At 45.8% G+C, this 20,056-nt stretch overlaps 1 protein-coding gene across 1 annotated transcript; it reads right to left on the bottom strand.

The window, feature by feature from the left end:
- Window positions 1-759: 759 nt before the first annotated feature.
- LOC139399436 (phosphatidylserine synthase 1-like) lies at window positions 760-18,393 on the bottom strand (the record flags this gene model as incomplete). The annotated part of the gene is given in 12 exon segments (XM_071144845.1): window positions 760-820; window positions 4,997-5,065; window positions 7,346-7,445; window positions 9,453-9,518; window positions 10,520-10,632; window positions 12,637-12,778; window positions 14,746-14,897; window positions 15,046-15,204; window positions 15,674-15,798; window positions 16,400-16,444; window positions 16,920-17,011; window positions 18,106-18,393. Coding segments are annotated over 12 exon segments (1,309 nt in total), but the record flags the coding sequence as incomplete, so codon positions are not given.
- Window positions 18,394-20,056: the final 1,663 nt, after the last annotated feature.

The raw sequence follows: 20,056 nt of genomic DNA, 5'->3' as shown, positions 1-20,056 counted from the left end.
TTAACCCTAGAGGATGAATAGTCACCATAGTTACCTTGTTCTGTTTACCCCTAGAGGATGAATAGAGACACCATAGTTACCTTGTTCTGTTTAACCCTAGAGGATGAATAGAGACACCATAGTTACCTTGTTCTGTTTAACCCTAGAGGATGAATAGACACCATAGTTACCTTGTTCTGTTTACCCCTAGAGGATGAATAGAGACCATAGTTACCTTGTTCTGTTTACCCCTAGAGGATGAATAGAGACACCATAGTTACCTTGTTCTGTTTACCCCTAGAGGATGAATAGAGACCATAGTTACCTTGTTCTGTTTACCCCTAGAGGATGAATAGAGACCATAGTTACCTTTCCCTTGTTCTGTTTAACCCTAGAGGATGAATAGAGACCATAGTTACCTTGTTCTGTTTAACCCTAGAGGATGAATAGAGACCATAGTTACCTTTCCCTTGTTCTGTTTACCCCTAGAGGATGAATAGACACCATAGTTACCTTGTTCTGTTTAACCCTAGAGGATGAATAGAGACCATAGTTACCTTTCCATTGTTCTGTTTACCCCTAGAGGATGAATAGACACCATAGTTACCTTGTTCTGTTTAACCCTAGAGGATGAATAGAGACACCATAGTTACCTTGTTCTGTTTAACCCTAGAGGATGAATAGAGACACCATAGTTACCTTTCCCTTGTTCTGATAGATAGATAGTTACCTTTCCATTGTTCTGTTTAACCCTAGAGGATGAATAGACACCATAGTTACCTTTCCCTTGTTCTGACACAAAGTCCTCATTGTAGTTGCTGTCCTCACATTCAGAGTAGCTCTGTAAAACACAGGAGGGGTCAGAACAGACATGTCACTGACATAGGGCTGAGAGAACGCTACACAGCCAACAGCCAGCTGATCCAGCCACAGGCAGGAGTCCCAAATGGCATCCTCCCCCCCTATACTGTATAGTGCACTAGAGTCCTGGTGAAAAGTAGTGCACTAGGCTATATAGGGAGTAGGGTGCCATTTGGGACAAAGTCATTGGCGTGAATACAAGGTTAATGATCTACAGATGAAAAGCTGTGACATCCTGTCATGTTCTTTATAGATGAACCACAAGGTCAGATGAACCACAAGGTCATATTCCCTGAAGACTAAACTACACAGTGAGTCAGCTAGTTTATGTTGGAACTCTAAAATCACAGGTGTGGAAACTGCCATTCACAGCACGGTAAACATGAGGGTTAAACAACATTCTACACAAATCATGGTTTCTGTAGAAAAGCTTTCCAGTTGGCTATGAGTACTTCTCAGAGAACTCTCTCAAACCCTCACTCAGAGAACTCTCTCTCAAACCCTCACTCAGAGAACTCCCTCAAAACCTCACTCAGAGAACTCTCTCAAACCCTCACTCAGAGAACTCTCTCAAACCCTCACTCAGAGAACTCCCTCAAACCCTCACTCAGAGAACTCCCTCAAACCCTCACTCAGAGAACTCTCTCAAACCCTCACTCAGAGAACTCCCTCAAACCCTCACTCAGAGAACTCCCTCAAACCCTCACTCAGAGAACTCTCTCAAACCCTCACTCTGGCCCTGGGACTTTAGGCGGCAGCAAACTTGGCTAGGCAAACTGAACGAGTGTGCTCGCATACTCCCTTAAAAAGACCTTCGCTTGAAAAACAGCAATACTACCGTTTGTCCATGTTGAGATGCTGTAGCCAGAGGCTTCAAAATAGTCTGAATTAATCTAAGATAACTCAAGAAATCTGTAATTAATTTAGACGTTTTTGCAGTGACTTTAGTCGCTCAATTAAGCAAACTAAATGAGACGCACAAATATCAACCCCGCCAACAAAAAATAAAATGCTAAGCTCCCCTGTTATTGTAATGGTGAGAGGTTAGCATGTCTTGGGGGTATGATATAAAATGCTAACCTCGCCTGTTATTGTAATGGTGAGAGGTTAGCATGTCTTGGGGGTATGATATAAAATGCTAACCTCCCCCTGTTATTGTAATGGTGAGAGGTTAGCATGTCTTGGTGGTATGATATAAAATGCTAACCTCCCCTGTTATTGTAATGGTGAGAGGTTAGCATGTCTTGGGGGTATGATATAAAATGCTAACCTCCCCTGTTATTGTAATGGTGAGAGGTTAGCATGTCTTGGGGGTATGATATAAAATGCTAACCTCCCCTGTTATTGTAATGGTGAGAGGTTAGCATGTCTTGGGGGTATGATATAAAATGCTATCCTCCCCTGTTATTGTAATGGTGAGAGGTTAGCATGTCTTGGGGGTATGATATAAAATGCTAACCTCCCCTGTTATTGTAATGGTGAGAGGTTAGCATGTCTTGGGGGGGTATGATATAAAATGCTAACCTCCCCTGTTATTGTAATGGTGAGAGGTTAGCATGTCTTGGGGGTATGATATAAAATGCTAACCTCCCCTGTTATTGTAATGGTGAGAGGTTAGCATGTCTTGGGGGTATGATATAAAATGCTAACCTCCCCTGTTATTGTAATGGTGAGAGGTTAGCATGTCTTGGGGGTATGATATAAAATACTAACCTCCCCTGTTATTGTAATGGTGAGAGGTTAGCATGTCTTGGGGGTATGATATTTTTGCGTCCGACTTTCTCACTCATCATTATTTCGACCCGTTCAAGATTATCCGTAATCATGATAGCATCCACATTAATGTAAAAGTGTTTAAAAACATTATATTCTTATTTATAACAATAGTGACTCCAAAATGACACAACACATTATTTACCATACATTTCTATTGGACCCAAAATAATCTGAAACACAACCAAAACAAGCAGCAAATACATCCAGCCAAGTCACAAGCATGAAGTGGTCATTGCATGCTATGAATATGGGACCAAATGCTAAACTTTGGATTACTTTAATACACATAAGTGAATTTGTCCTAATACTTTTGTTTTGTTCCCCTAAAAATGGGTGGGGGGGGGGGGGGGGGTGTTATGCACAAAAAGTGCTGTACCTATTAAACGATTCACCCGATACAGATGAAAATTCCCTCAAATTAAAGCTGACAGTCGGCACTCTAACCTCATGGCTGACAGTCGGCACTCTAACCTCATGGCTGACAGTCGGCACTCTAACCTCATGGCTGACAGTCGGCACTCTAACCTCATGGCTGACAGTCGGCACTCTAACCTCATGGCTGACAGTCGGCACTCTAACCTCATGGCTGACAGTCGGCACTCTAACCTCATGGCTGACAGTCGGCACTCTAACCTCATGGCTGACAGTCGGCACTCTAACCTCATGGCTGACAGTCGGCACTTTAACCTCATGGCTGACAGTCGGCACTTTAACCTCATGGCTGACAGTCGGCACTTTAACCTCATGGCTGACTGTCGGCACTTTAACCTCATGGCTGACAGTCGGCACTTTAACCTCATGGCTGACTGTCGGCACTTCCGGGGACATGTGTTCTAAACGACCTGGGATAGTCACAGTTCCAGGGACATGTGTTCTAAACGACCTGGGATAGTCACAGTTCCAGGGACATGTGTTCTAAACGACCTGGGAGAGTCACAGTTCCAGGGACATGTGTTCTAAATGACCTGGGATAGTCACAGTTCCAGGGACATGTGTTCTAAATGACCTGGGATAGTCACAGTTCCAGGGACATGTGTTCTAAACGACCTGGGAGAGTCACAGTTCCAGGGACATGTGTTCTAAATGACCTGGGATAGTCACAGTTCCAGGGACATGTGTTCTAAATGACCTGGGAGAGTCACAGTTCCAGGGACATGTGTTCTAAATGACCTGGGATAGTCACAGTTCCAGTGACATGTGTTCTAAATGACCTGGGATAGTCACAGTTCCAGGGACATGTGTTCTAAACGACCTGGGATAGTCACAGTTCCAGGGACATGTGTTCTAAATGACCTGGGATAGTCACAGTTCCAGGGACATGTGTTCTAAATGACCTGGGATAGTCACAGTTCCAGGGACATGTGTTCTAAACGACCTGGGATAGTCACAGTTCCAGGGACATGTGTTCTAAATGACCTGGGATAGTCACAGTTCCGGGGACATGTGTTCTAAACAACCTGGGATAGTCACAGTTCCAGGGACATGTGTTCTAAAAGACCTGGGATAGTCACAGTTCCGGGGACATGTGTTCTAAATGACCTGGGAGAGTCAAAGTTCCAGGGACATGTGTTCTAAATGACCTGGGATAGTCACAGTTCCAGGGACATGTGTTCTAAACAACCTGGGATAGTCACAGTTCCAGGGACATGTGTTCTAAACGACCTGGGATAGTCACAGTTCCAGGGACATGTGTTCTAAACAACCTGGGATAGTCACAGTTCCAGGGACATGTGTTCTAAACGACCTGGGATAGTCACAGTTCCGGGGACATGTGTTCTAAACGACCTGGGATAGTCACAGTTCCGGGGACATGTGTTCTAAACGACCTGGGAGAGTCACAGTTCCGGGGACATGTGTTCTAAATGACCTGGGATAGTCACAGTTCCAGGGACATGTGTTCTAAATGACCTGGGAGAGTCACAGTTCCGGGGACATGTGTTCTAAATGACCTGGGATAGTCACAGTTCCAGGGACATGTGTTCTAAACGACCTGGGATAGTCACAGTTCCAGGGACATGTGTTCTAAATGACCTGGGAGAGTCACAGTTCCAGGGACATGTGTTCTAAATGACCTGGGATAGTCACAGTTCCGGGGACATGTGTTCTAAATGACCTGGGATAGTCACAGTTCCGGGGACATGTGTTCTAAATGACCTGGGATAGTCACAGTTCCGGGGACATGTGTTCTAAATGACCTGGGATAGTCACAGTTCCGGGGACATGTGTTCTAAATGACCTGGGAGAGTCACAGTTCCAGGGACATGTGTTCTAAATGACCTGGGTGATGAATAAAGGAGCATGTATATGGAGAATGGTTGCAGCAGGACCATCCTGTAGTCAACGAGGTGTAGTTCATATCTAGCCAGGTATGTCAGCATACCTTCTCTTTGGGGCCGTAGATCTCTGCATACCACACCATCCCATACAGACACAGGAATGTGATCAAGGCCTGGGAGGACAGGAGACAGAGTTAAGGCCACAGGCAGTTCAAGGTCACGTTTCAGCTTTATTGTCCTTGAAACAATAGTCAAAACATAAAATACAAAAATATACATATACATAGATCTATGAATACAATGAAATGAATACACCAACATCAAGTAGTCCCTCATATAGCCAACATGTCAGCCACAAAATGAAAGGCCTTTTAGCTGTAAACACACTGACATTCCATAGATAAAGCAGTACTAGGACAACTACAGCCCTGGTACGTTATCCTGTCACCATCTAATACTAGGACAACTACAGCCCTGGTACGTTATCCTGTCACCATCTAATACTAGGACAACTACAGCCCTGGTACGTTATCCTGTCACCATCTAATACTAGGACAACTACAGCCCTGGTACGTTATCCTGTCACCATCTAATACTAGGACAACTACAGCCCTGGTACGTTATCCTGTCATCATCTAATACTAGGATAACTACAGCCCTGGTACGTTATCCTGTCACCATCTAATACTAGGACAACTACAGCCCTGGTACGTTATCCTGTCATCATCTAATACTAGGACAACTACAGCCCTGGTACGTTATCCTGTCATCATCTAATACCTAATACTAGGACAACTACAGCCCTGGTACGTTATCCTGTCATCATCTAATACTAGGACAACTACAGCCCTGGTACGTTGGTCCAACAGTCACATGATCTTAACGATGACCAAGCTATTTATGGTACATTAACTATGACAAAAAACAGACTGGTCTGCTAACATAAATAGTGATATGTACTTTTAGAGACCTGAACAACTGTTTGGAGACTAGTTTTACTATGTACATAAACAAACCACTTGAACATGACAGCTGTGTGGAGACTGGTATGTTTATGTGCACAGTAATACTACTTGAACATGACAGCTGTGTGGAGACTGGTTTGTGTACACAGTAATACTACTTGAACATGACAGCTGTGTGGAGACTGGTATGTTTATGTGCACAGTAATACTACTTGAACATGACAGCTGTGTGGAGACTGGTATGTTTATGTACACAGTAATACTACTTGAACATGACAGCTGTGTGGAGACTGGTATGTTTATGTGCACAGTAATACTACTTGAACATGACAGCTGTGTGGAGACTGGTATGTTTATGTACACAGTAATACTACTTGAACATGACAGCTGTGTGGAGACTGGTATGTTTATGTACACAGTAATACTACTTGAACATGACAGCTGTGTGGAGACTGGTATGTTTATGTACACAGTAATACTACTTGAACATGACAGCTGTGTGGAGACTGGTATGTTTATGTACACAGTAATACTACTTGAACATGACAGCTGTGTGGAGACTGGTATGTTTATGTGCACAGTAATACTACTTGAACATGACAGCTGTGTGGAGACTGGTATGTTTATGTGCACAGTAATACTACTTGAACATGACAGCTGTGTGGAGACTGGTATGTTTATGTGCACAGTAATACTACTTGAACATGACAGCTGTGTGGAGACTGGTATGTTTATGTGCACAGTAATACTACTTGAACATGACAGCTGTGTGGAGACTGGTATGTTTATGTGCACAGTAATACTACTTGAACATGACAGCTGTGTGGAGACTGGTATGTTTATGTGCACAGTAATACTACTTGAACATGACAGCTGTGTGGAGACTGGTATGTTTATGTGCACAGTAATACTACTTGAACATGACAGCTGTGTGGAGACTGGTATGTTTATGTGCACAGTAATACTACTTGAACATGACAGCTGTGTGGAGACTGGTATGTTTATGTGCACAGTAATACTACTTGAACATGACAGCTGTGTGGAGACTGGTATGTTTATGTACACAGTAATACTACTTGAACATGACAGCTGTGTGGAGACTGGTATGTTTATGTGCACAGTAATACTACTTGAACATGACAGCTGTGTGGAGACTGGTATGTTTATGTGCACAGTAATACTACTTGAACATGACAGCTGTGTGGAGACTGGTATGTTTATGTGCACAGTAATACTACTTGAACATGACAGCTGTGTGGAGACTGGTATGTTTATGTACACAGTAATACTACTTGAACATGACAGCTGTGTGGAGACTGGTATGTTTATGTGCACAGTAATACTACTTGAACATGACAGCTGTGTGGAGACTGGTATGTTTATGTGCACAGTAATACTACTTGAACATGACAGCTGTGTGGAGACTGGTATGTTTATGTGCACAGTAATACTACTTGAACATGACAGCTGTGTGGAGACCATTCTTACCACACACACCAGCCACAGCAGCACATAGAGGACCTGGGTCTTGGAGAACAGCTCCATTCCAAACTTTACACACGCCAAAGCCTCCAGGAACGCTATGGCCCTGTGATGTCAACAGAGACACACACACACAGACGTCACACACTACAGCTAAGGCTGCTGGGTAATCAGACAGCTATAGCTGTGTCCCAAATGGCTCCCTATTCCCTCCATGGTGGATAACCTGGTCTAAAGTAGTGCACTATAAAGGGAATAGGGTAGCTGTTGGGATGCACCCTATGACACCTGTCACCAGGCTGGGTGGTGACATGACAGAGTGAGGGAGAGGAGGGTGAGGGGTGAGCGAGGCAGAGAGGTAAGCTGAGGCCCATAGAAACATGAAACCAGTCCATCTACATGGTCAGATGTTAACATTGCCAACAGCCTTTACTCTAGTGGGAGCTGGAGGGAATAAGCAACATATTCAGACCCCTGCTAAGCGCTAACCAAAATAAACAGACTGACAACAGTACACATGCCACATGCACAATGCAAACATGGATAGACAGAATATTAATGGAATATAATGGGGGGGGGGGGTTATAAAATCACATTTCACAAATGTTGTCTACGAAAGTTTGGGAACATGGGAACCACTAGAATACACACAGAGGGTAGAGCGTACGACCCCTTATTACCCTGAACATGGGAACCACTAGAATACACACAGAGGGTAGAGCGTACGACCCCTTATTACCCTGAACATGGGAACCACTAGAATACACAGAGGGTAGAGAGTACGACCCCTTATTACCCTGAACATGGGAACCACTAGAATACACAGAGGGTAGAGCGTACGACCCCTTATTACCCTGAACATGGGAACCACTAGAATACACAGAGGGTAGAGCGTACGACCCCTTATTACCCTGAACATGGGAACCACTAGAATACACAGAGGGTAGAGTGTACGACCCCTTATTACCCTGAACATGGGAACCACTAGAATACACCCAGAGGGTAGAGCGCACGACCCCTTATTACCCTGAACATGGGAACCACTAGAATACACCCAGAGGGTAGAGCGTACGACCCCTTATTACCCTGAACATGGGAACCACTAGAATACACCCAGAGGGTAGAGCGTACGACCCCTTATTACCCTGAACATGGGAACCACTAGAATACACACAGAGGGTAGAGCGTACGACCCCTTATTACCCTGAACATGGGAACCACTAGAATACACACAGAGGGTAGAGCGTACGACCCAGTACATCACTGGGGCCAAGCTTAGTGCCATCCAGAACCTTTATACTAGGCGTTGTCAGAGGAAGGCCCCAAAAGCATTTCACAGTAAAGTCAACACTTGTTGTATTCAGCATTTCACGGTAAGGTTGTTGTATTCGGTGCATGTGCCAAATAAAGTTTGATTTGATTGAGAGAAGTGTATGTATATCTAATCATAAATAACAGTCAGAATACACACTGACTTAGTGATTCCAGTATTATAGAGTATTCTACCCTACACACTCCTACCCCATGCGTCTTAGTAATGACTTTCATACGGCCAGTCTTTAATACTCAGGGTTTAGCTGGGGGACAATGGAGGCCATTGTTCTGTAGTGCTTCACTGCCAGACTGTCTGTGTGTGTGTGACTGTGTGTGTACAGCCCTAACCAGCTAGTTTCTCAGTCCTCCACGCTGTTGAAGGTCCGTTAACCTTAGCCTCCATCTCCCATGTCTTCACCCTCACACTGCTACAGTTTACATACACACACACAGCCCAACGGTACAAATACACAGCCCAACGGTACAAACACACAGCCCAACGGTACAAACACACAGCCCAACGGTACAAACACACAGCCCAACGGTACAAACACACAGCCCAACGGTACAAACACACAGCCCAACGGTACAAACACACAGCCCAACGGTACAAACCACACCGTCAAAGAGCTCTGTTCAGTTGTTGACTGAAGGTAAATCATCGACCTGACGGCTGGCTACTGCAGTAAATGTGTATTGTAGTTTAATGGTGTAGATGGCAGACAGCAGAGTAAACAGCTTTATCTCCTCAGACATCATCTACTGTCGTCATGGTAGTAGCTAATGAAATAACACTCACCCAAACACCCAGCACTGTGTCCCAACACGCTTACACTGTGTGTCTGTGAGGTAGGCATAGTACTGCCTGAAAAACACAGGGAGAAAACACCACCACAGGTCAGGACAAACACAGGATGTGAAGGCAGACATGTGAACCAGTTTACCACAGACAGAGAGCTGTCCTCTCATAGCCATTAACTCTAGACATGTTGGACAAACACTGACGGTCTGACTGAGGAGTTTTCTGAAGACTGGTGCAGAAGGGGTGCAAATTGAGAGGGAAGGGAACAGAGGAGAGAGTGGGGGAGAACAGAGGAGAGAGTGGAGAGAACAGAGGAGAGGAGAACAGAGGAGAGAGGGGGGGAGAACAGAGGAGAGAGGGGGGGAGGACAGAGGAGAGGAGAACAGAGGGGGGGAGAACAGAGGAGAGAGTCGGGGGGGAGAACAGAGGAGAGAGTCGGGGGGGGAGAACAGAGGAGAGAGTCGGGGGGGAGAACAGAGGAGAGAGTCGGGGGGGGAGAACAGAGGAGAGAGTCGGGGGGGGAGAACAGAGGAGAGAGTCGGGGGGGGAGAACAGAGGAGAGAGTCGGGGGGGAGAACAGAGGAGAGAGTCGGGGGGGGAGAACAGAGGAGAGAGTCGGGGGGGGAGAACAGAGGAGAGAGTCGGGGGGGGAGAACAGAGGAGAGAGTCGGGGGGGGAGAACAGAGGAGAGAGTCGGGGGGGGAGAACAGAGGAGAGAGTCGGGGGGGGAGAACAGAGGAGAGAGTCGGGGGGGGGAGAACAGAGGAGAGAGTCGGGGGGGGGAGAACAGAGGAGAGAGTCGGGGGGGGAGAACAGAGGAGAGAGTCGGGGGGGGGAGAACAGAGGAGAGAGTCGGGGGGGGGAGAACAGAGGAGAGAGTCGGGGGGGGGAGAACAGAGGAGAGAGTCGGGGGGGAGAACAGAGGAGAGAGTCGGGGGGGGAGAACAGAGGAGAGAGTCGGGGGAGAACAGAGGAGAGAGTCGGGGAGAAGAGAGGAGAGAGTCGGGGAGAACAGAGGAGAGAGGGGGGGAGAGATCAGCCCAGGTGAGGGGTGAGGTTCCTACCTCACGGTGGGAGCTGTGATGATGCCGATGAAGAGGATCCGACACCAGCTGAGGGCGTGGCACGCCGGGAACACAAATATGTGCTTCAGGAAGAATGTGTTCAACTCTGTCAGCTATGGAGAAACAGAGAGAGTTATCACAGACACCATCACAAAGCCACCCCCTACACAGGGCACTACAGAGGGCTCTAATCACACTGAATACAGCTACTAATTATTAAATTTTTTTGTAATTTAACTAGGGAAGTCAGTTAAGAACAAATTCATATTTACAATGACGGCCTAGGAACAGTTGGTTAACTGCCTTGTTCAGGGGCAGAATGACAGATGTTTACCTTGTCAGCTCGGGGATTTGATCTAGCAACCTTTTGGTTACTGGTCCAATGCTCTAACAACCAGGCTACCTGCCACCTCAACTAACTCCTCGCTCTACCTCCCAAATGAGGAAGTAGAATACATAGCCTAGCTATGCAATACAGTGAACCTGAACCATGTCAACATTTGGACCCACTCACAGTTTGACCCTGCACTCCTCATCATCCACAGTACAGCATAATGAAGAGACTGGAACCAGACTGTCTCAACACGCTGTTATTTGGCCCTGAGCCTGTGTGTGTGTGTGTGTGTGTGTGTGTGTCTCAGTGTAGAGATAGGCTCAGGGCCAAATAAGACTGTCTAGAGGCCCTCTGGAGAGAAAGCAGCTAAACTGTAGCTCCTACTGAGGACTCTCTCTCTCTACCTTCACTCTCCCCTTCTCCCTACTCACCCACCCCTCCACTCTCACCCCCCACCCCTCTTCAAGCTCCTCTCAAAGAGTGGGTAATTACTATTTCAAGCCCCCAGAGTGTTGGGAACAGGAGACAGAGGGAGGGAGGGAGAGGAGAGACTAGTCCATTTCAAGAGAAGCTGCTCAGCTTTTCATCACCATGGCAGCCAGTATTGAGGATAAGGGGGGGTGAAGGAGTATTGGCAGCTATGGTGGGCTCTCTGGCTGGGACCAGTCACATGTCATCCGGCTAGTTTCTCACTCTTTAAGTAATGAGATTTCAATAAGAACACACCAGGCAGAATCCACATAAACACTCCCATATATACACTCCCATCTATACACTCCCAGTCAGAAGTTGGGACACACCTACTCATTCCAGGGTTTCTTTTTTAAAACTATTTTCTAAATTGTAGAATGCAAATCTGTCAAGGCAAAAAGTGGCTACCTTGAAGAATTTCAAATATAAAATACTTACTGCATGATTCCGTAGGTGTTATTTCATAGTTTTGATGTCTTCACTATTATTCTACAATGTAGAAAATAGTACAAATAAAGAAAACCCCTGGAATGAGTAGGTGTGTCCAAACATTTGACTGGTACTGTATAGATGGTACTGTATAGATGGTACTGTATAGATGGTACTGTACTGTATAGATGGTACAACACTGGTACTGTATAGATGGTACAACACTGGTACTGTACTGGTACTGTATAGATGGACAGTTTCTGGACGGGGGTCAGCGCCCCACCACACCGTGGGGTGGATGGATAGATGGTGAAGCACTGAATAAACTCCAGTGCTTTCCATCATTAACCCAGGGTCATATTCATTAGGGAACACCGTAGCAAAACCATTTCATATACCTAGTGCTAGCCGCTAACCCCTGTCAGGCCAGAACTCCCCTTATACCTAGTGCTAACAGCTAACCCCTGTCAGGCCAGAACTCCCCATATACCTCGTGCTAACAGCTAACCCCTGTCAGGCCAGAACTCCCCATATACCTAGTGCTAACAGCTAACCCCTGTCAGGCCAGATCTCCCCGTATACCTAGTGCTAACAGCTAACCCCTGTCAGGCCAGAACTCCCCATATACCTTGTGCTAATAGCTAACCCCTGTCAGGCCAGAACTCCCCATATACCTAGTGCTAACAGCTAACCCCTGTCAGGCCAGAACTCCCCATATACCTCGGGCTAACAGCTAACCCCTGTCAGGCCAGAACTCCCCATATACCTAGTGCTGTCAGGTCAGATTTGACCAGGGCCCTAAAGTAGTGCACTATAGGGTGTTATTGGACATGGGTGCATTAGAAATAGAATGACAGTTGTACGTTTGAAACCAGGAACATACCTGCCAGATGATCATGAAGAGGTAGACCCCGGTGACGCGCTGCAGGGAAGACTTGGGGTCAAACCAGCGGACGTAGGTCCAGCTAGCCGGGGTGAACTGGAGCGCAGCACGTTTGATCTTCCCTGTCGTGGTGTGGATGTCCCTGGACAGGTAGACACACACACACGGCAGAAGAGTTAACAAGGCTTGTGAATAGACATACAATAAGATAAGTAACACACAGCTAACTAGGATGAAAACAACGCCATTACATAAATCATTCAAGGCCATCTCGTTACCGGGCAACGGGCCTGATAATACCAAACGAAAGCTAAACTGTAAGTGCCTCTGGATCAGAAAGTCTGATAAATGACTAAAAAGGTCAATGTAAAAATGTAGGAAGTCAATTTCCATACGGTTTTGTTTCTGAGACGTGAACAAATGTCACTCAATTCCCTAGAGAAAGTAAGTAGCCTTGTATGAGCCAGAAGCAGATCTCCTGTTTAGGTAGCGCGAGGCAGCTTGACCAACAAGTACACCCCCTGGACAGGACGCTATTGCAGAGCCCCATGGGGCCTGGTCAAAAGAACTGCTCTTTACAGGGAAAAGGGTGCCAATTGTGACACAGCCAGTAAAGCGAGGGAGGGAGGGGACCTACATGCTGGAGGCCCAGTGGTAGGGCTAGGAGCACCTACACTACATAGGAAAAAGTATGTGGACACCTCTTCATATTAGCAGGTTCGGCATTTTCAGCTACACCCGTTTGCTGACCTGTATATAAAAATCTAGCATACAGCCATGCAATCTCCATAGACACACATTGGCAGTAGAATAGCCCGTACTGAAGAGCTCAGTGACTATCAACGTGGCACCGTCATAAGATGCCACCTTTCCAACAAGTCAGTTCATCACATTTTTGCCCTGCTAGAGCTGCCCCGGTCAACTGTAAGAGCTGTTATTGTGAAGTGGAAACATCTAGGAGCAACAACAGCTCAGTCGTGAAGTGGTAGGCCACACAAGCTCACAGAACAGGACCGCCGAGTGCTGAAGCGCATAAAAATTGTCTGTCCTCGGTTTCAACACTGACAACGAGTTCCAAACTGCCTCTGGAAGCAACGTCAGCACAAGAACTGTTCGTCGCGAGCTTCCTGAAATGGGTTTCCATGGCCGAGCTGCCGCACACAAACCTAAGATCACCATGCGCAATGCCAAGCTTCGGCTAGAGTGGTGTAAGGCGATCAACCATTGGACTCTGGAAAAGTGGAAACGTGTTCTCTGGAGTGATGAATCACGCTTCACCATCTGGCAGTACGATGGAAGAATCTGGGTTTATGGTTCGGGCTAGGCCTCTTAGTTCCAGTGAAGGGAAATCTTAAAGCTACAGCATACAATAACATGCTAGATGACTCTGTGCTACTAACTTTGTGGCAAACGTTTGGGAAAGGCCCTTTCCTGTTTCAGCAACAGCCCCGACCCCACTAATGCTCATGGCTGAATGGAAGCAAGTCCCCACAGCAATGTTCCAACATCTAGTGGAAAGCCTTCTCAGAATTGCGGAGGATGTTATTTGCAGAAAAGGGGGAGGGGGGCGCTAACTAAATATTTATGCCCATGATTTTGGAATGAGATATTTGATGAGCAGGTGTCCATATACTTTTGTGTACCTGGTGGAGGCCCAGTGGTAGGGTTAGGGTTATGGGTAGCTGCTTGATGGAGGCCCAGTGATAGGGTTAGGGTTATGGGTAGCTGCTTGATGGAGGCCCAGTGATAGGGTTAGGGTTATGGGTACCTACTTGATGGAGGCCCAGTGATAGGGTTATGGGTAACTGCTTGATGGAGGCCCAGTGGTAGGGTTATGGGTACCTACTTGATGGATGCCCAATGACAGGGTTATGGGTACCTGCTTGATGGAGGCCCAGTGATAGGGTTATGGGTACCTACTTGATGGAGGCCCAGTGATAGGGTTATGGGGTACCTGCTTGATGGAGGCCCAGTAGTAGGGTTATGGGTACCTACTTGATGGAGGCCCAGTGATAGGGTTATGGGGTACCTACTTGATGGAGGCCCAGTGGTAGGGTTATGGGCTACCTACTTGATGGAGGCCCAGTGGTAGGGTTATGGGGTACCTACTTGATGGAAGCCCAGTGGTAGGTCCTCATCTCCAGGAAGCGACAGACAGTCATACCCATCCAGATGCCTCCTCCATTACACAACAGGATGTCCAGGATCAGCTGGTCCCACCAGCACTCAGCAAAGTTAGGCAGCAGGTGCATGAAGAACAGCTGAGGAGGAGAGGATGAGGAGGGGGAAAATAGGGAGAGGAAGAGTAATCATTTATACCTCTCCTAAACTCCTTCTCTGACACTCTCCTAACCAAATGTTCTGACATTTGGTGTTTGTGTGTATTCGTGCTTTGGGGTGTTTGTGTACCTCAGTGAGCTCCCAGGTGATGCTGATGGTCCAACAGAGGCCGTAGCTGCGGATGAGCAGGGCCTTCATGCCCCAGCCCCAGAAGTGACTGAAGGCAAATATGTCAAAGTGGCTCAGGATTCGCTCCCAGGTGATCACGTGACAGTTCACTGCATACTCCTACAAGCAGAGCACAGCGGCCAGAGACGACATCAACAATAGCCAATCAGAACAAGAGCATGAGGAAGTGAGTGTTGGTGCTAGAAGAGGGCTGTATCCTGTTTCTCCACCCTTTTCCCCCAAAGTGTGGACTTGCACACTTCCCATCATGGATTAAAAGCATTGGATTGGTGTAAGAATTGGCTGGAGGGAGTTTCACAATTGTTAAAAGGCATGCCGGGAAGTGTGCACCTCAGGTGGAGAATCAGGAAGTAGCCGAGGTCAATGTGCTAACCAAGAGACTGATAGCTAAGAGATCAGAAACTGACAGTAAAGAAAGTGTGCGTCCCAAATGGCACTCTATTCCCCTATTATAGTGCACTACTTTTGACCACGACTCTAGTTAAAGGTAGTGCACTCCATAGGGAACAGGGTGAGTTGGGAAGCAACCACAGAGACTGATAGGAGAGCAAGGCTGCTGCTTACTCACCATGATGTCAGCCTCCCGGGTGGCGTAGCGCAGGTTGGGGTCCAGCCAGTACATGACGTTCTTCACCTGCTCCCAGTTTAGGAAGATGATGAACACCAGGAACAGGAAGTACAGCACACTCAGACCTGACCATAACAGGGAGATGTCAGATCACCAGGAACAGGAAGTACAGCACACTCAGACCTGACCATAACAGGGAGATGTCAGATCACCAGGAACAGGAAGTACAGCACACTCAGACCTGGCCATAACAGGGAGATGTCAGATCACCAGGAACAGGAAGTACAGCACACTCAGACCTGGCCATAACAGGGAGATGTCAGAACACCAGGAACAGGAAGTACAGCACACTCAGACCTGGCCATAACAGGGAGATGTCAGATCACCAGGAACAGGAAGTACAGCACACTCAGACCTGGCCATAACAGCGCAATAACAGATTAGGCGGAATCTCATTCAATCAGGTCTGAACTGGTTTCAGCAATTTAGAAAGCCCTTTTTACATCAACAGTTGTCAGAAAGTAGGCCTAAACCCCAAAGAGCAACTGAAGCAGAAGCACAGAGGCCAGGAAACACTCCCTAGAAGGAAGGAACCTATAAAGAGACCTAGAGAGATTACCAACTCTCATGAATTGGGTGGATAATTCATGGTTAAACTCATTCAAAGTGAACTGGAATGGTAGCTAGGCCTATACAAAAAAAGGGATTGTTATATTTGTCACTTACCGAAAACTATTCGCCATATCGCCGGATGTGGTCTGGTAAATGGTCCTAGAGAGAGAAGTGTCAAAATATTGAATCAACAACTTCATCCACACTTAAGAGTTACAAGGCTGGTGTACAATGACATGTAGAGATGTCTGACACGTAGAGATGTCTGACACGTAGAGATGTCTGACACGTAGAGATGTCTGACACGTAGAGATGTCTGACACGTAGAGATGTCTGACACGTACAACGTTTTATGAAGACAGACAACAGTCACCCTCGAAGCATCGTTACCCACCAAGCCACGGCCCTTGCAGAGTAAGGGAAACAACTACTTCAAGAACTCAGAGCAAGTGACATCACCGTTTCAAACGCTACTACCGCGCACTAGCTAGCCATTTCACAGCGGTTACACTAGCACCCTATTCCCTATATAGTGCACTACTTTTGACCAGAGCCCAGGTCTGAAGTAGTGCACTATATAGGGGAAAAAGGTGCCATTTGATGTCAGAAGCAACTTATACAACCTTGTCCTTACCGTTAGGGAAGGCCAGAACACTGATGACCAGGAAGAAGGAGAGGACCAGGATGAGGCCCACCCACAAGTTGGCGTCTTCGTTTGTCTCATCCCTAACATAACAAAAAGGCAAGGATTATTAACACAAACCAAAACCAGCATTAAGACATTTCAGAGTCAGTGAGATGAAAACAGTTCTAAAACGGATACACTGATTGGACAGGTGGGTTTGAAACCCAAATTCTAGTCCCACCCCTGTCCCCACATAGCCTGCTGTACAGTGCTCTCCTTCAATCACACTTATGAAAGACCAGTGAGAGGGCTGAAATGATATTATAATTCACTCATCAGTGCTGGTTGACCTACTCCTGACACCCCCCAATCCATTTGGTTATTGAGGATAAACCACTCGATGAGTGCAGCAGATAAGGGATTTGTCCCTAATGGCACCCCATTCCACATAGTGAAATCATTTTGACCAGGGCGCTGCTATATGGAATAGGATGCCATTTGGAAACAGTCAAGCTGTGCATCATGGGCTGCGTTCAGTACGAAAAACGTAGTGGAAACGGTGCTGTACGAACGACCAGTTGAAAACCGGGAGAGGTTGGGTTGCGAGTTCAAAATGCACCGCTCTCCTTTAAATACGTAACTCGTTGCTTCAACCACAGCCTGCCACACCCAACAAACGGCGCAAAGGTACCTCAAAGACTGTTCAAGAACGTTCAATGCAAACAGTTCCGCAACGTAGCAAATGTTCAATCGAACTGAACGCACCCATGATGTAAGAAACGGCTAGATGCATCTTGCAGATAAAAATGGACCACCAGGAACAAGGAAGGGAGATCCTTCCCCACGGTATAGAAAAGATACAAACGTGGCACGTTGACACAATGTAGCTACAAATAGCAAATAATCAGCCCACTTGCTACATCGAAACCAAACAAATTAAATATTCTCCTTCATTAGAGACGAGAGCGAGGAGCCAGATGGTCAGTCCCGCACCAGAGAACTTAAGCTAGCTAACTACTTCATCGAAAGACCTTAGTTACACATGTCAATAGTCGGAAATACTAGCGAACGTAATTACTTTTTGACTGCATAAACAAACACTTAGCTGCTCTGGCAGTTGGCCCAGTCAATATCGTTAGCATATAGCTAGCTAGTGTTAACTACCGGTAGTTAACTGGCTAGGAACTCTACTTACCTTGTAAATGCAAAATACATCAAGCTGAGCACTGTGCATGTTAACAGTGTTATTGTGTGCGGCTTATAGAAAAAGTCCAGTGTAATATCCTCCACTTGCTGCTCGTTGATCATACGGAAATGCATCCTGTAGTTCACATCATCTTTGCCTATAGTCCGCGATTCGTACCCATATCCGGACGCCATAATTGCGGGAGCGTGACCAGAGGAATCCGCTTCACCTCCTGCGGGCTCCTTTAGATTGACATTTAGACGTTCAGCGAAATTAATGATTCATGTTGTCCACTAGTAAAGACCAGACGCTCGTCCGTTAAATATGTGCGCAACAGCACAACCTAAAGAAAAACAGAGTCAGGAATGAACTGCTGCCTTCTTGCGAGTGCGAACATCACGGGTTAAATTTACTGAAACGTTTTAGGGGAAAATAAACTCTCGATTTTTTGATTGGTTTGTAAGTCTAGGGGAGTGCCACTATGGAAAGTCGAAGGGTTCAGTTTATGAGATCAGTCACGCGCTATTTTCTTAACGTTTGTAAACCACCAAGGCAAACCCACCCACATAAATAGAATGGATTATATTTCTATGGGTAAACCAAGGTCAGTTCCACACCGCGGGAGGTTATTTACGTTCATGTCACAGGAGGGTAAAGAGTAATATGAATATTTTCCAACCACAAGCATTGATGTCATGAGTGTCCTAACCTACATTATTCCTAACCTACATTAGTTTTCTGAAAAGTGGGAGAGATCGTCATCAAATCACTGCATTATGAAAATGCATTAGTAAAATGGATATCATTATCATTCTCTGTAAGGTCTTCACATAATGTATGAAAAACCATCAGTATGGACATTATAATAATAGAATAGAACACAATGGAATAAAACAACGTTATTCTACTGTCCACTAAGTCTGGGAATCGCCAGGGATGTCACGATTAGACATTATCACGATAACTTTGGTGCGAACACCCAGAGCAATGATTTGGTGTAGAGGTGCTGACTAAGTGCAAAGAAACTGTAAGCTATAAAAACAAAGAAAGATAGTCACACTCTATATATAAACTCCCAGTCATTTATTGGGTAAAACACCAACGTTTTGGTCACCCTGAAGAAGGCACAGTGAGGCAGAAACGTTGGTGTTTTACCCAATACATTACTGTGAATTTATACATAGAATGTGTGACTCTCTTTGTTTATTTTCATACCAAACATATTGCTCACCATATGCTGTTGTCTGTGATACAATATGTCTGTACCATGTGTTGTGCTGCTACCATGTTGTGTTGCCACCATATTGTTGTCATGTTGTGTTGCTACCATGTTGTTGTCATGTTGTGTTGCTACCATGTTGTTGTCATGTTGTGTTGCTACCATATTGTTGTCATGTTGTGTTGCTACCATGTTGTTGTCATGTTGTGTTGCTACCATGTTGTTGTCATGTTGTGTTGCTACCATGTTGTTGTCATGTTGTGTTGCTACCATGTTGTTGTCATGTTGTGTTGCTACCATGCTGTGTTGTCATGTGTTGCTGCCTTGCTATGTTGTTGTCTTAGGTCTCTCTTTATGTACAGTAGTGTTGTGTTGTCTCTCTTGTCTTGATGTGTGTTTTGTCCTAAATATACATATATATTTGGAGCCCTGCCCTGTCCCCATAAATAAGAATGTGTTCTTAACTGGCTTGCCTAGTTAAATAAAGGTAAAATTAAAATTAAAAAGATCCATAAGAAAACAAGTTTTGATCAGTCATGGAAATAAAAGTGCTGAAAACCAACTGGCCCCCTGTTTAAAAAGAAGACGGAGAACAAGCTATGAAGGATAAATACTGTAGTTTTGGAGCAGGTACAGACAACAAGCTATGAAGGATAAATACTGTAGTTTTGGAGCAGGTACAGACAACAAGCTATGAAGGATAAATACTGTAGTTTTGGAGCAGGTACAGACAACAAGCTA

This window comes from Oncorhynchus clarkii, unplaced genomic scaffold, assembly GCF_045791955.1.
Source record: "Oncorhynchus clarkii lewisi isolate Uvic-CL-2024 unplaced genomic scaffold, UVic_Ocla_1.0 unplaced_contig_10535_pilon_pilon, whole genome shotgun sequence".
Taxonomy (NCBI): Eukaryota; Metazoa; Chordata; class Actinopteri; order Salmoniformes; family Salmonidae; genus Oncorhynchus; species Oncorhynchus clarkii.
The sequence above is the reverse complement of the archived record's forward strand: the minus strand, read 5'-3'. Positions and strand labels throughout refer to the sequence as shown.